Source organism: Anabrus simplex, chromosome X (genome assembly GCF_040414725.1).
Source record: "Anabrus simplex isolate iqAnaSimp1 chromosome X, ASM4041472v1, whole genome shotgun sequence".
Lineage (NCBI taxonomy): Eukaryota > Metazoa > Arthropoda > Insecta > Orthoptera > Tettigoniidae > Anabrus > Anabrus simplex.
Window position 1 is genome coordinate 149616224 of NC_090279.1, and position 14562 is coordinate 149630785.

The window sequence follows — 14562 nt, forward strand, 5'->3', positions numbered from 1 at the left end:
ACAAAAGCGAGACTCATCGCTGAACACCACAGAATGCCGCTCAATGTCCCACTTGACTTTGGTTCTACACCATGCAAGTTTCTGTTGTCTGTAGTTTGATGCCAGCGGTAAACAATGCATAGCAACTCGAGATATCAACCCAGCTTCCAGAAATCTGTTGCCGATGGTTCGTTGTGACACTCCGCCTCTGGATTTCAGCTGTTGTCATCTGTGTGTTCGTGAGAGACAGCCGATGAATCCTACGATTTTCTACTGGTGTAGTCCTTCTGCAAGGTCCCGTGCCTGCTTTTCGTGCCACACTGTTGTCCTGAGTCCATCTCTTCGCTACTCGTTCTTCAGACTTTGCACTACAGCCAACTTTAAGTAAGAGAAGGGAGAAAACTAGACTTATAGGATTATATAGAGCCTATACAGGAGAAGAAGCATGGGGAGATATCCGTGAGAGGGTTCAGTTGGAAAATAATTATATTGGTAGAACTGACCACAAGTACAAAATTAGAAGGAATTTTAGCAGAAGCGATTGGGGTAAATTTTCATTCATTGGGAAGGGCGTGAAGGAGTGGAACAGTTTACCAGGGGTAGTGTTTGATCCTTTTCCAAAATCTGTACAGATATTCAAGAAGAGAATAAACAACAACAGAGATAATAAATTAAATGTTAGAGGGCATTCGACCAGTGCAGGATATTGTAAATAATAAATGTGTGTGATTAAATTAATTCCATCCCCTGGTCTAAGGAGTTTGGACAGCCCAAGTAGGGGACTGCCTGTAGGGGTGAAGTACAGTGGGGACTTCGAGGGCCCTGGGACCGCTACGGTAGCTGTGAAGGCCCTTCAGGAACTCTGAAAAGTGGTGGCAAAAGGGGCTCTGGTTAAGACGCAGCAGGTCGTTATGCTACTTAGGTTCCAAAATGGGTAAAATATAAATATGTAAATAAATTCAGTGTTAATTTTAATCTTATACCAGTTGTATAGTATTATTAGAAGTAATTTCACATACCGTACTGTATATGAGTTGACTATGTTTGTAAGATATTATAAGTAGAATTTTGTAAACAATATAAATTTATTAAGGATGATGTGTGTGTTTAATAGAAAAAATTATTAGCGTAAATTGTATAATATTGTATTCTAGGAAAATTTTCTTCGTCTCCTGTTAATTTAAAATTTAGTGCTTGACAATAATGTATTTTAGTGTACCATTTGCCACCGAGGTAGACACCTCATTTGCAAATAAAGAGATTTTGATTTTGATCTGTCGGTATGATGCTCCAATATTCCTCATGCCAATGATTCTACCTTTCACAAAGTCCGAAAGATTGCAATAAGCTGCCCGTGTATGCCCTCTAGGTATGCTGTGTTGCGATCTCTACCTGAAAAGAGACAGTAACTTTCGGCACACCCAACAGCCATCACGTACACACCCCAGCCGCCATCTATAGGAATGGTGTTTTCCTGCACTCATACAGGTCGTGTGAGGGTGAAATTTTAATCAACATCTCTCACAGGCGTGGAGATACTGGAGTATGTTTGATTGCATTCGGTCAAGGCAGTGGCGACTGGTGCAGAAAATCAGCTGTGTGCTGTAACCCATCCACCCTCCAAAAATAAAAATATTGAGAAACATACCGGTATGCGGTTTTCAAGTGGTTCTGCACTGAGTTTTCCACATTGAACAAACACGCAAACAACCCCAACACATATAGGCATTCCTCATAATAAAACTATAAAAATATATAAACACACAATAACACCTGCAATGGCAAAATATTCACGAACTTAAACACTTCGTGTGAGCAACTTCCCAATGTTACCAAAATCATTGAAATGAAACCAGCAACGTCGTAATGCAAAATTACATGTTATGTTTTTATAGTGTAATTTATAAACTAGACATTTTATTAAAGAAAATCGTAATGCCATGTCCTTATTTTGACAGCATAAAAAGTACAATTTTAATAGTTCATCGATTTACAAAGGTGGCTATGGAATAGGCAAGTTGGTAGTATTCTATTCTCTTTGGTATTAAAAGACCTGGCAGGAACAGCTCTACAGTATTTTGTTTTCCCGTTTGCTTTGAGCGATCCCCTCTTAAATACTACCGCTGAGTCAAGAGGGTGCCACCTGCCGCGTTCTCATTTCGGTCGTAATGCAAGTGTGACTAGTGCTGTCTCTCTGTGGTCAAACGAAGAATCGTTGTGAAGTAATGTCTTGGCGGTCTTGGCTGTTGTCTCCACAGCCTGTCAGAAAAGTTGGGCACGCATGCGCAAAAGGCAGAGTTCCTGCTTTATGGCAAAAAGCTTAGAAATTCTCGCTGAGCTGTGATTGCACAGCCCAGCACAGCCACCCGGCGTGGAGCACACGACTAGTTACCTGGTTGTGAGGGGAGTTGAATAATTTCCTATTCTTTGGCTGACGTCTTTTTCAATGTACTGTATTTGATTGCAGATAATATTTTTAAAGTAAGTAGGTAATGTGCTGCAGCACTTCAAAGCATAAGGTCGGGCCGCCCCTGGGTCAAGGTGTTCATGGTATAACACTTTCCGTTTTCGCTAGCGTATTATCTTCAGACTGTCCCCTTAATATGCAGGAAAGGGTAATTTCCAACTTGCAGTCCTCCATGGACTTCATATCACTCTTTGCTGTTCCCAGCTACATCCCAACGCTCCCAGGGCTGACACCCAACGGTCGTCGAGTGACGATACTACACGGCAGAGTAAAGGACTACCTCACCCCGAACGTAGCTGATGGAATGAAACTGTTGCTCATGATTGGAGACATCAGGCTGAGGGAGGAGCAAACGGGTGTCGCAGGAGATGTATATATCTTAGACGCTGAAGTTGCTACTCCGGCCTACTTCGCAAAGTTCACTCCTACCCTTGTTAAGAAGTTCCTTGTTTGTGTACAGGTAAGTGTTCATTTATTTATTTCTTCTTCTTTCAATTTTGACCACCTAAGAATCATATAAATAGGGTTCGGAAGTAGAAGACCTGAAATTGGCAAACGGATGTAAAAATGCGATCGAAATTCGTTCATAATTTTAGTTTTAATCACATATTTAATAAAGTAATATGAAAATCCACAGCCTGTTTCCAGTCATTCGACTGGGTCAGGAATGGAATGAATGAAGCCGCCATCTAGCGGCAAGGATAGGAATTATTGTGCCGGCTGCCGAAGCCTATCGCACTCCTCTGGGGCAATGATTAATGAATGACAGATGAAATGAAATGATAGTGGAGAGTGTTGCTGGAATGAATTATGACAAGGGAAATCGCAGTACCCAGAGAAAAACCTGTCCCGCCTCCACTTTGTCCAGCACAAATCTCACATGGAGCGACCGGGAGCAACGGAACCCAGTGGTGAGAGACCGGCGCGCTGACGCCTGAGCTACGGAGGCTCTAATAAAGTAATCTAATGCTATTATTGCAAAATTCTGGTGGTATGCAACATAGAGAGCAAAAAAAAATGGGTGAAATACTTCTTCTATATTTTTAGATTAACGTAATTTAATAAAGGAATTATGTGTTTGATAATAAAGCACTGGCACAATTTAGAATGAAATATTTTTTTCCACTTAGAATGAATTCAGTAAACCTGCAATGGATATCTTGGAGAAATAAACTGAAATCATATTTGGCTTAACCACACTAGGCTTACAAAATTGGAATTCAGAAACCTTACCTCAGTCGGCTTTGCAGAATATCACAATAGTCATCTCCAGGTTCCTAGGTGTAAATAATCGTCTGTTTTCAGACGGTGCATTTCCAAACATCAAGAAACTTCTCTTCACATCAACGGATGTTAAGGGTTCATATTTGAATAAAAAAGAATCACATCAGAATTTTCTCCTTTCAATATTTCATTTATCTTGCACCTCTGGATGTTTTGAAGCACTAGTTTCATTTCATTTTCATTTCATCTTCTCTCCTTTCAAATACGGTACTAAAGAAAGATATTTAAGAGGTGATGAATTAATGATGATTCAAATTGAGAATGGACAGTACAAATGCAGTCAAAAGAAGGTACAAAAAAAGCCGTTAAGGCCTCAAAAGTGGCTCAAAAAGGACCAATAAGCCAAGAAAAATGAAAAAGGCAAAAAAGGACAAATAAAACCCACCATTTGGGCCTACAATGACCCAGAATTAATACATACTATGTTGTGCCTCATCTTTGGACACTCAAGAAAAAGTATTTTACCTCAACTTCCGAGCCCTACATGTAAAATAACCCTATCCATTCATTTTCTTACTTTCTAACAGCCCTTCATCCTTTTACTTTACTGTTTCCTCCTGTCTTCTGTCTAAATATTATTTTTTCCTTTCCTTCTCTTGGAAGCCATTGAAGTTTTGTGTCATCTTTCTGAGAGCTCATCAATCAGTCACCTCTGATCTGCATTTAGGGCAGTCACCCAGGTGGCAAATTCCCTATCTGTTGTTCTAGCCTTTTCTTAAATGATTGCAAAGAATTTGAAAATTTATTAAACATCTCACTTGCAACATTTTTGTAACACTACTCTTTAGTTGGAAATCACCCAGAACAAATTGAGCCGTTTTTCTTTGTATTTTTTTCCAGTTCCCAAATCAAGTAATCCTGGTGAGGGTCCCATACACAAGAATCATACTCTAGTTGGGGTCTTACCAGAGACTTTTATTCCCTCTCCTTTATATCCTTACTACAACCCCTAAATACCCTCATAACCATTTGCAGAGAGATCTGTGCCATTTATTTACAGTCCCATCTGTCTTATGTTACAGTATGGCTTCTCTCCCATCTCTACTGTAGGCTATTTTCCTTTATCTGCTGCATCCACTGGTTGCAATTCTTCTTCTTCTTCTTCTTCTTCTTCTTCTTCATGATCTCCCAGTATGATCAGCAAACGCACTTTGGCCATCTATCTCTCTCACCCCTTAAAAGCCACCCGACACATGAGACATTGGAATAGAATTCTATCATTATGACTATCAATGTCTCTCCTAAGAAAAACGACCGCTTAAATGCACTCCCACAAACAGAACAACCAATGGGCCTACCCCCGCTATGTGTAATGCTACATGACCCAAGAGAGGATTTAACCTAAAAGAGATCCAAAAGAGTTTTATTTATAAGAGGTCCCACAAACGGAACGAATGTCGATCCCCACTATGACTGCTAGTGAGTACCTGACAATGACTATCTGACTGTGTACATTGTTACCTATGGAATTTAATTACCTGTGTAACCTAATCATTGTGTATTATTGTGTGTATGACCATTGGCTGCAATAAATTATTCATGATCAATCAATCAATCAATCAATCAATCAATCAATCAATCAATCAATCAATCAATCAATCAATCAATCAATCAATCAATCTATTGATCTATCTATCTATAAATCAATCAATCTATGAATCAATGAATCAATCAATAATCACTGATCTGCATTTAGGGCAGATTTTGTTTATAGAGTCTTTTCTGGAATGATTTGAAAAAATTTGGAAGTTTATTGAACATCTCCTATTTTAAATTATAAGGGGCAGTAAAATGAAAACCGAACACCCGTTACAACATCACCATGGAATGATTTCATTCAAAATTAATAAAGAAAAGTGTTAATACATTTATCCGACTGGAGACAATCAATTCCAGTTTTGTAGAAAGAGGTAGTTTGCTCACGGATCCACAACAGCATCCACTCTTTGCACTTCCTTGTCCAAATGAAACCGGTGTCCACAAATGTCTTTCTTTCTCAGTGATTTGTCGGTTTTTCTGGATAAGGCCATCGATCCGTCCTATCTCAGCATCTGCAGTAATGAGTGCCCTTCTCAGAATCTCCTATGCCACTCGTGCACACTCGTCATGGACATGTAGTGTTCGCCATGCACAGCAGACATGCGTCCATGTGTTCCGCATACTCCAGCACCCTCAGTCACCAGAAAATGGACCACAGTTCTTTGCTCTTCTTTGCTTGCCTCCTTTTCTACATCTGGATGAACACACTAGACCAGTCCGTACACCAACAAGGACATAACCCAACAACTGCATGCACCTGTGAGTTGTCACTATGCAGTTCTCCTACCACAGCAATGGCAGTATCAATATGTAATAACAGTGTTGCCAAGTTACGCGCAGAATGTGTGTTATGGTGGGTGTTCGGTTTTCATTTGACCGCAGATCAGATGTAAGGCTTTTCAGGCGTTTGCTCTATCAACCAGCATTTCGTCTTAGGTCTGACACATCCCACTCTGATGAGTCTAGTGTCAGACCCTACCCACTGACACTGGGGTGTATGCAGGTGAACTTATCAGAAGCCCATTATAAGAGGCACAGTCTGATACCTGCATATGGGAGATAAATCTCCACAATGGAATTATTGCCCGCCTAGCAATTCCGAATGGAAGGGAACTTAGAATTTTCCATTTCATTTGACTGCCGCTTATATTTCAATCCCTAATTCCTCTTCCTATAAACAAATATTTGCAGCAATTTGTCTTCTTGAATTCCAGTTTTATCTTCATATTATGATCCATCCTACTTTTAATAGCTAATATTAATGAATACTCATAAATACAATAGTAATGAAAGTACTGAGGGTAGAATGAGATATTGCCCTCTTGACATGCCAATAAACCAGACAGGCAAAGAAGATTGCAGTGTGCTTCTGAATCTACCAAGCAGATTTGGAAATACAGATGTACAGTAGAACCTCATGTATCTGGACTAATATTGAGACTCTTGGGCCATCCAAATTATTGAAAGTCCAGATTAAACAAAATAATGTATGAAATGAGCCATGGTACATAGTTAAACACTCTATTTAGCAAAAAGAATGTGCACAGTACAGTATTTTAAGTTTAAGTAATTCAAAGATTATTTAGAATACAAGATATAATGCAATACAGTATTAGTCCCTACAAAATACAGAATAACTAATGCAGTACAGAATTAGAACACAACAATTGAGACACACCTTAACTGACCACACTTGACACGCTTACTGGTTTGAAGGAACTGCTGATCTTTAGTTGTCTTCCTTTGACATTCATTTCTTCAATAATTAACTCACACATATGACTTGAATGTTCGTAATATGCAGATGTGTTTTCATCGTTATCTTCAAAGTATTTTATGGCAATGCTTAGATGATCTTTAATTGTACTGAGTTTTGCTTTAGGGTTAATATCACCTGTTTCATCCTGGTCATATTCATTCATTTCAGAGCTTCCTGCAGCGATCATGCTTTCAACGATCTGCTGCTGTGTAGTTTACAACATTGCATTCGTAACTCAACTTTATACTGTACAGGGTCTCTTGTATAAACTAAGACAGAACGTACGGTGTTTGTACTCTGCGCTACGGCAGCTGCCTCAGCTGAACTTATGTCCTACGCGAGCACCCTGCTTCAAGCGTGTATACAATCTTATGATATAGATGTTAATATAATAAAATTCTTCCGGGCTGTTATGCCGTGGTCCACTCCTCTCGCTTCTCCCAGACGTTTCGACTACTACTGCTGCGGTAGTTGAAACGTCTGGGAGAAGCGAGAGGAGTGGACCACGGCATAACAGCCCGGAAGAATTTTATTATATTGACACCGGCCGTGAAAGCCTTCATACTTTAATGATATAGATGTTGATTCCCATAGGGAACATGAAATATCCAATAACGGACCATTATATTGGTATTATAAATTTACTCATTCAGGACAAATATTTCATGTTCCCTATGGGAATCAACATCTATATCATCTGATGGCCAGGCAGGCATAATTTTTGGAAGTGAGACATAGTCGCTCGTGCATTGGCACTGCTGGTGGCTTCAAGTAGCCTATGCAGTGGCCTCCACGGTATTGTCAGGTTTTAGACGTAGGCATCTTCTATTTCTGCCTATGTGGTTTTATCCTGACCCTTACTACCTGATTACACCACTATTGATACCCACCACCACATCTGGCCTGGTAGCATGCGGAGCATGGGGACAGGCAGATACTCCTGTAGTATCACACTTCCACTCCTCCCTGCTATCTTTCTCTTCTTAGAACTAATAGCATGTCGGAGGCCATGTAGATTGAGTCGATGGTCACGCGGGGGGAGCGGGCTTTGCCTTCCCCCTGAAAAATAAAAATAAAACCTCCATGGTGTGCACTAGCCTTGCGTATTGGTAGGTGTGCTAAGTACCAACTGATGAGCCCAACTTAGCACACGAGGGCGAAACGCAGGCAATCAAGAATGAGTTAGCTGGAAAATTTATAATGTCCAATAACAGACCATTATATTGGTATTATACAATCTTATACGAAATCTTACCTTATAAAAGTTGCTGGATGTTTCGTCCTTCCTGGGTTATACAGGCATTGTATCTGGTAACCACATTCTAGCTGACGTGAGCGAGTTCTGCCACTGTAGTGTTTCTAATTTCATTCGTAATGTTTTCTTTCAGTTCCTCCAATGTGTGAGGATTTGTTTGATACACTTTTCTTTCAGTTTACCTCACAAGTAAAAATCACACGCTGTTAGATTTGAAGAATGAGGGGAAAAATAGACCAGCACGGATCATTCCATCTGCAAACACTTCCAAGATTGTAAGAAGGAAATCTTCTGCTGTATGAGCAGGGGCTGAATCTTGTTGAAACTAACCACGTGATGTTTCTTCTTCCATTAACTGTTTGAAGAACGGCATCAAAATGTCATCTTGGTACTTCTGTGTATTTACTGTTGTCTTGAAAAAATAGGCCCAATTATTCATTTTGCACTAACAGCACAACAAACACCAATTTTCCTACATTAGTGAAGGACTTTATAAACACCATTAACATTTTCTGCACACCAATAGCGAGAGATATGACTGTTCACATGACCATTAAGATGAAATCAGAACTTTTACATACGAGAATACGGTGTTGCAATGATAACTGTCTCACCAAGTTAACAGCTGAGATTCAGACTGGCGACTGATGCTTGCAAGGTCAAGAACTATGCGCGCGCCTTCCATACTGCAGCGTACGGATTGGAGAGTAAAACTGCCACTTCGATGATCTTAGTTTTTATGAGAGACCCTGTAATTGCATTTATGTATTATTATTGAACGACTGTTTGGATTATGGGAAGTCTGGACTAAGGAGGTCCGGATTAATGAGGTTCTATTGTACATCAACTCGAAACATGTTTCAGTTGAGCAAAATTAGTACTTGGTTGCCATAAAAAAAACACCTATTCATCTCGACTTTGGAAGAAATATCAGTCTGCAGACCAAAGACAAGCAAGAAGTTCTAAAAGTACAAGTGAACCCCCATACACCCTCTTCCTATTAGTGACTCCAAGTGAGCATAATACAGACAGAAAAATGCCAAGTTGAACATGCTTCCAATCCAGACAGTGGAATGAGAAATTAAAAAATTACGTGAAGCAAAATTTAATATTTAAAAATATGTAAAGTAGCCCTTCATTAGCTTCACCCCAGCAGGTGCTACTGCTAGTTTATAATGGGAAAAGTGATGATGTTTGCGGATGACCTGTTAGTCTGGGGAGAATAGGCAGAGGATATCCATGAACAGTTAGATGCATGGGAAGATGGGGTGAAACAATATGGAATGAAATTTAATGCCAAAAAGAGTGAGATAGTGATCACAACTAGAAAAAAATGAGAGACTTATGAGAGGGATAATGCTTGGAGGGGAACAGGTTAGGAAGGTAGTAAGTTTCAAGTACCTGGGAAGTATCTTCGAGGAAAGTGGAAGAAATGATGAGGAAATTATCAAACTTGAAATACAAGCAGGAGGATTTGTGAAGTGTGAAAAATTTGGTTTGGTGCAAGGATGTCCCTCAGAGAAGCAGAAGAGTGATATATAGGATGTACTATGTAACTATTCTGACGTATGCAGCAGAAATGTGGGTACTGAGGCAGAGAACCATGACTACAATACAGGCAAGTGAAATGACGTTTCTGAGAAGTAGGATAGGAGTGACAAGAATGGATAAGATGAGAAGTGAGAAGGTTAGAGGTATAGTAAAAGAAGAGTCACTACAGAATAGGATAGAGGCATCTAGACGAAGAGAATGACAGAGGAAAGGATACTCAGCGGGCTGCACAAAATGGAGATAACAGGAAAATGACCAAGAGGAAGACCAAGAGACGGGTGGATAAAGGGAGTGGAAGAGTGTGTGCAGAGAAGAAGAGAGAACTGGGCAACAGCTGGAAACTGCATATGGTGATAATGATGATGATGATAATGAAGGCAATAGAATGGACTATGATACAACCAAATGCTAACAAATAAAAATGTTTTTTTGGATCTTTTGAAAAGTGTATGACCGAGCGAGTTAGCTGTGCGATTAGGGGCGCACAGCTGTGAGCTTGCATCCGGGAGATAGTAGGTTCGAGCCCCACTGTCGGCAGCCCTGAAGATACTTTTCCGTGGTTTTCCATTTTCACATCAGGCAAATGCTGGGGCTGTAGCTTAATTAAGGCCATGGCTGCTTTCTTCCCATTCCTAGACCCTCCCCTTCCCTTCATTGCCATAAGACCTATCTGTGTAGGTGCAACATTAAAAAAAAAAAAAAAAAAAAAAAAGGAAAAATGTGTATGCTCAAGTTGTATGTTAATACAGATCTAATTATATTCATTATATGTAAAGTTAAAAATATTTTGTGTTTGCTTTTAGGAGGCGTACCCAGTGAAGCTGAAGGAGGTACACGTAATCAATGCACATCCTCTGGTAGACACGATCCTCAACTTTGTTAAACCATTCCTCAAGGAAAAGATAAGGAACAGGGTGAGTAGATAATGTAGTTCGCAAGAAGTATGTGCATAATGTTGTCTTCCCATAGTAAAAGAACTGGATGAAGTACTGTCATGATGACCTTGTATGGGGTTACCATCAACATCATATACCAGCTTCAGTGCAGACTCTGTCCAGCTTTCTACATTAGTTTAACTGCCAACACTCTAGCCAAATGACTATGCAGCCACCGCAGTACCTAAAAATATATAACATGTATTTTCCAATCCATATTTACATCCGGCACCTCAAGGCTCTAAGGCTGAGCCTACTCTTAAATTCCCAAATTAGTTTTCATCCGCTTATTAGATTGTTCCTGTTGATATTTCAAATACTATATTGAACTCGCGCTGCCTAGTGCATGTCTTTGCTGACAACCAAGAGCTATTCAGCTCAACTCAGCCTGCTTCAACAAGCAGTAGCAACTACTTAACATGCGGGGTGAAGAAGGCAGGGGTAACTCGTAAACAGTGCATTTAGGATTGCCCAAGGAGCAGCTGGTTCATAGTGGGAGAAAACCACAACGCTGATTGTTAATAATGGCTACAATCTAGGGGTGTTTGAGAGAATTAAAACAGTACAGTATGATGTAACATAAGGGATACAGGGTTTACAATGATGTTTAATACAAGATAGCATTGTTTTATGACAGGGTTTAACCACAATTCATACTACAATGCTTATCAGGTGAAATATCACAGCCTTGAGATAGGTATTGTTCTAAGAGTTAAAACAAACCCTGTGCTAGTTTTATAGACCATGTGACCCCTAACCCCTTGTACTTTCAGTAATACGGATTATTATTATTATTATTATTATTATTATTATTATTATTATTATTATTATTATTATTATTATTATTATTATTATTATTATTATTATTATTATTATTATTGCTCATTATTATTATTATTATTATTATTATTATTATTATTATTATTATTATTATTATTATTATTATTATTATTATTATTATTATTATTATTATTATTATTATTATTATTATTATTATTATTATTATTATTATTATTATTATTATTATTATTATTATTATTATTATTATTATTATTATTATTGCATAAATTATTCCTAAAGTACCAAATGCTTCCTTTTTTCCTCTTCCTTGTCTAATAATATGAGAGACCATACCAAATCCTGGGAGAATTAGAATATAAACTTCAGGGTGCCCAAAAAATCAAAAGAGGTGTTGATAGAGAATGGGATCACCCCCACCCGCAGGATCAAAGAATGAGGTATTTAAGTTTCGGTCAGTGAGTAATATAGTAATAGCACCTGCTAAAACGGGTAAGGAGAGGAGGAGAAGAAGAGCGGTAATAGCTACAGCTCATACAAATAAAGGTGTTTGGTCTAGCGATATTCCAGGAGCTCGTATATTAATAGTTGTGGTAATAAAATTAACGGCTCCTAAAATTGATGATACTCCTGCTAAGTGGAGAGAAAAAATTGCTAAATCAACAGAAGCACCAGCATGAGCAATCCCTGAGGAGAGAGGGGGGTAAACCGTTCAACCAGTGCCTGCACCGCTTTCCACTAAACTGCTTCTAAGTAATAGGGTAAGTGACGGAGGAAGTAATCATCACAGCGTCAATTGGGGAATCCTTAGATAATGTGCGCTTATTTAATAGTCTTAAAAAATGGCTTTTTAACTTTAAATGATTGCCAGACAAATACCGTAGGCGTAGCAAAAAAATGTTTAATACTTTCCAAGGACTCACTAATGAAACTAATGAACTTATGTATGCACGTACAGAGTTGTGAAAGTTTTTTTTTTTTTTTTTTTTTTTTTTTTATTAGTTTGAAATAATATCTCTGCTCTCTTATTAATGTGTAAGTGAGAAATAAAATTTAGTTAAGATAACTATTCTATTTTTAATTTTTTCCATAGCTGGTCTGAGTAACATGTGTACCTCTTGAAGGGAAGGAAGTTTCAACCTCTAATGGGTTAAGCGACATGGCCTTTCTAGTAGAAACAGGCTATTGTTTTTGAGGAATTGAGCAAGTTTATTTTTGAGATTCATTAAATGTCAGACTATCCTACAAAAAATATCATGCTTCGCCACTGCCTGGAACCATCAAACCACATTTAACGGTCGTTTCACTGTTGAAGTTCTTTAACATTTACCTCCTGCCCTTAGACATTCTGAAGTTGGACACCATATGGTGATGAGATGTAGCAAACCATCCAACATTAACGTTAGATAACTGCTCCTTTCTTTCTATTCCCTTGTCTTAACAATCTGCCTCCTCCCTTTATCCCACCTATTTCCTATACCTATGTATATTATGTCCAACCCTTGTCTTGTTTCTCTACAGGATTGGATAGAAGGGAGATGAATCTTCGTGCTGAGTTTTTATGGCCAGATATCCTTCCTGATGTCGACCTTGTCACAGGAGTTAATGAGATGATATATGATAGCAGGAAAAGAGAGGGTGAACCCAGGCACTGGCACATAGCCTACTCCTGTCAAATAGCACCAAGGGGTCTGTTCAAGGCTTAATGTCGCCATCAGATGGATGCTACCAATATAAATGGTCCGTTACTGGATATTTTACATTTTCCAGCTAACTCATTCCTGGTTGCCAGCGTTTCGCCCCAGTGTGCTAAGTCGGGCTCATCAGTTGGTAAATAGCACACACACCGAGATGCATGGCTAGTGCATACCATGGAGGCCACTGCGTAGGCTATATGGAGCCACCGGCAGTGCCAATGCACTGTGAGAGACTTTGTCTCATTACCAGTGGATTAATTTTATACCACAACCCCTCCTATCCTTGCCGGCCAGCATTTTGAAAGTGAAATTCTTTTCAGACCAATGGGACTCGAACCGGCTAACCACGGCGTCAGACCATGTGGACTTGACACCTTAACTATCATGGCCATTTGTAAAAGAATATTATATATATACTAGCGGCCTGTCGCAGCAGTAGCTGCGAATGAAAACTAAAAATGAATCACTTTAATGAAGTAGGCTACAGTTTGCTGTAAATTACTGCATTTGACTGTCCTATTCATTGTAAACTATGTTTCTTGTGAAATATCCTTCAGTTTCAGGGAACTGACCCTGATATGGTGTAGTTATAATTAACTATGACATCCCTCACAGCTGAAGCTAATAAATGCCACATATAACTGACTATGGCTGAAGTAAATACCAATTTTGTCAAAACTTTGATCCTGTGCTTTGTTACTGGTCGTAGCAAAAGCAAGACATAACAGTAACTGCCTCCTTTTAAATTTGAAAGGCAGGTTACTGTCAGTAGACACCAAATCAGTCCTAGGCAGATAAATTTCTTATTGCTTGGAAGCACTTGCATTGACTTCTAATTTTATAATTTTGTCATAAATCTCTTATTAGAACCAACATGGAGCAACAACTTACATTATGACAATAACTTGATTTCACAGACTAACATAGAAAAATCTGCATAGACAACTACTTTCACAGAGCCCTCTGTTGGTTCGGCATATCAAGATCAGTGGAGACTACTTTCGTAGAGCCATCTACCAGTGAATACAGCCAACTGAAATGACCTAAGCATTGTATTATTTGAATAAATGACTATTTTAAGGAAATAAGGCCGTATTGAAATAAATATTTTTCTAGTAATCTGAAATGGAGATCTTTCTTTTGATTGTGTTACACGTTTAGATTATATAAATTCATGTTCATAAAAAAAAAAAAAACCCTTGAAAGGTTACAGATAGGAAGTTAATATTCACAGGACATGTTCTGTAGAAATGACTAGCATTTCAGTCACCTAGGTTCAGCATGTGTCCTGTTGCCTA

At 38.9% G+C, this 14562-nt stretch overlaps 1 protein-coding gene across 3 annotated transcripts in view; it reads left to right on the plus strand.

Annotated features, from left to right (window-relative positions):
• LOC136886402 (alpha-tocopherol transfer protein-like) overlaps positions 1–14562 on the plus strand; it is a 218573-nt gene that overhangs the window by 185156 nt on the left and 18855 nt on the right. For all 3 annotated transcript variants that reach the window (XM_067159176.2, XM_067159178.2, XM_067159177.2), the window contains 2 exons: positions 2651–2906; positions 10638–10748. In XM_067159176.2, coding sequence (XP_067015277.1) covers positions 2651–2906; positions 10638–10748 — 367 coding nt within the window. The remainder of the gene's footprint in view (positions 1–2650; positions 2907–10637; positions 10749–14562) is intronic.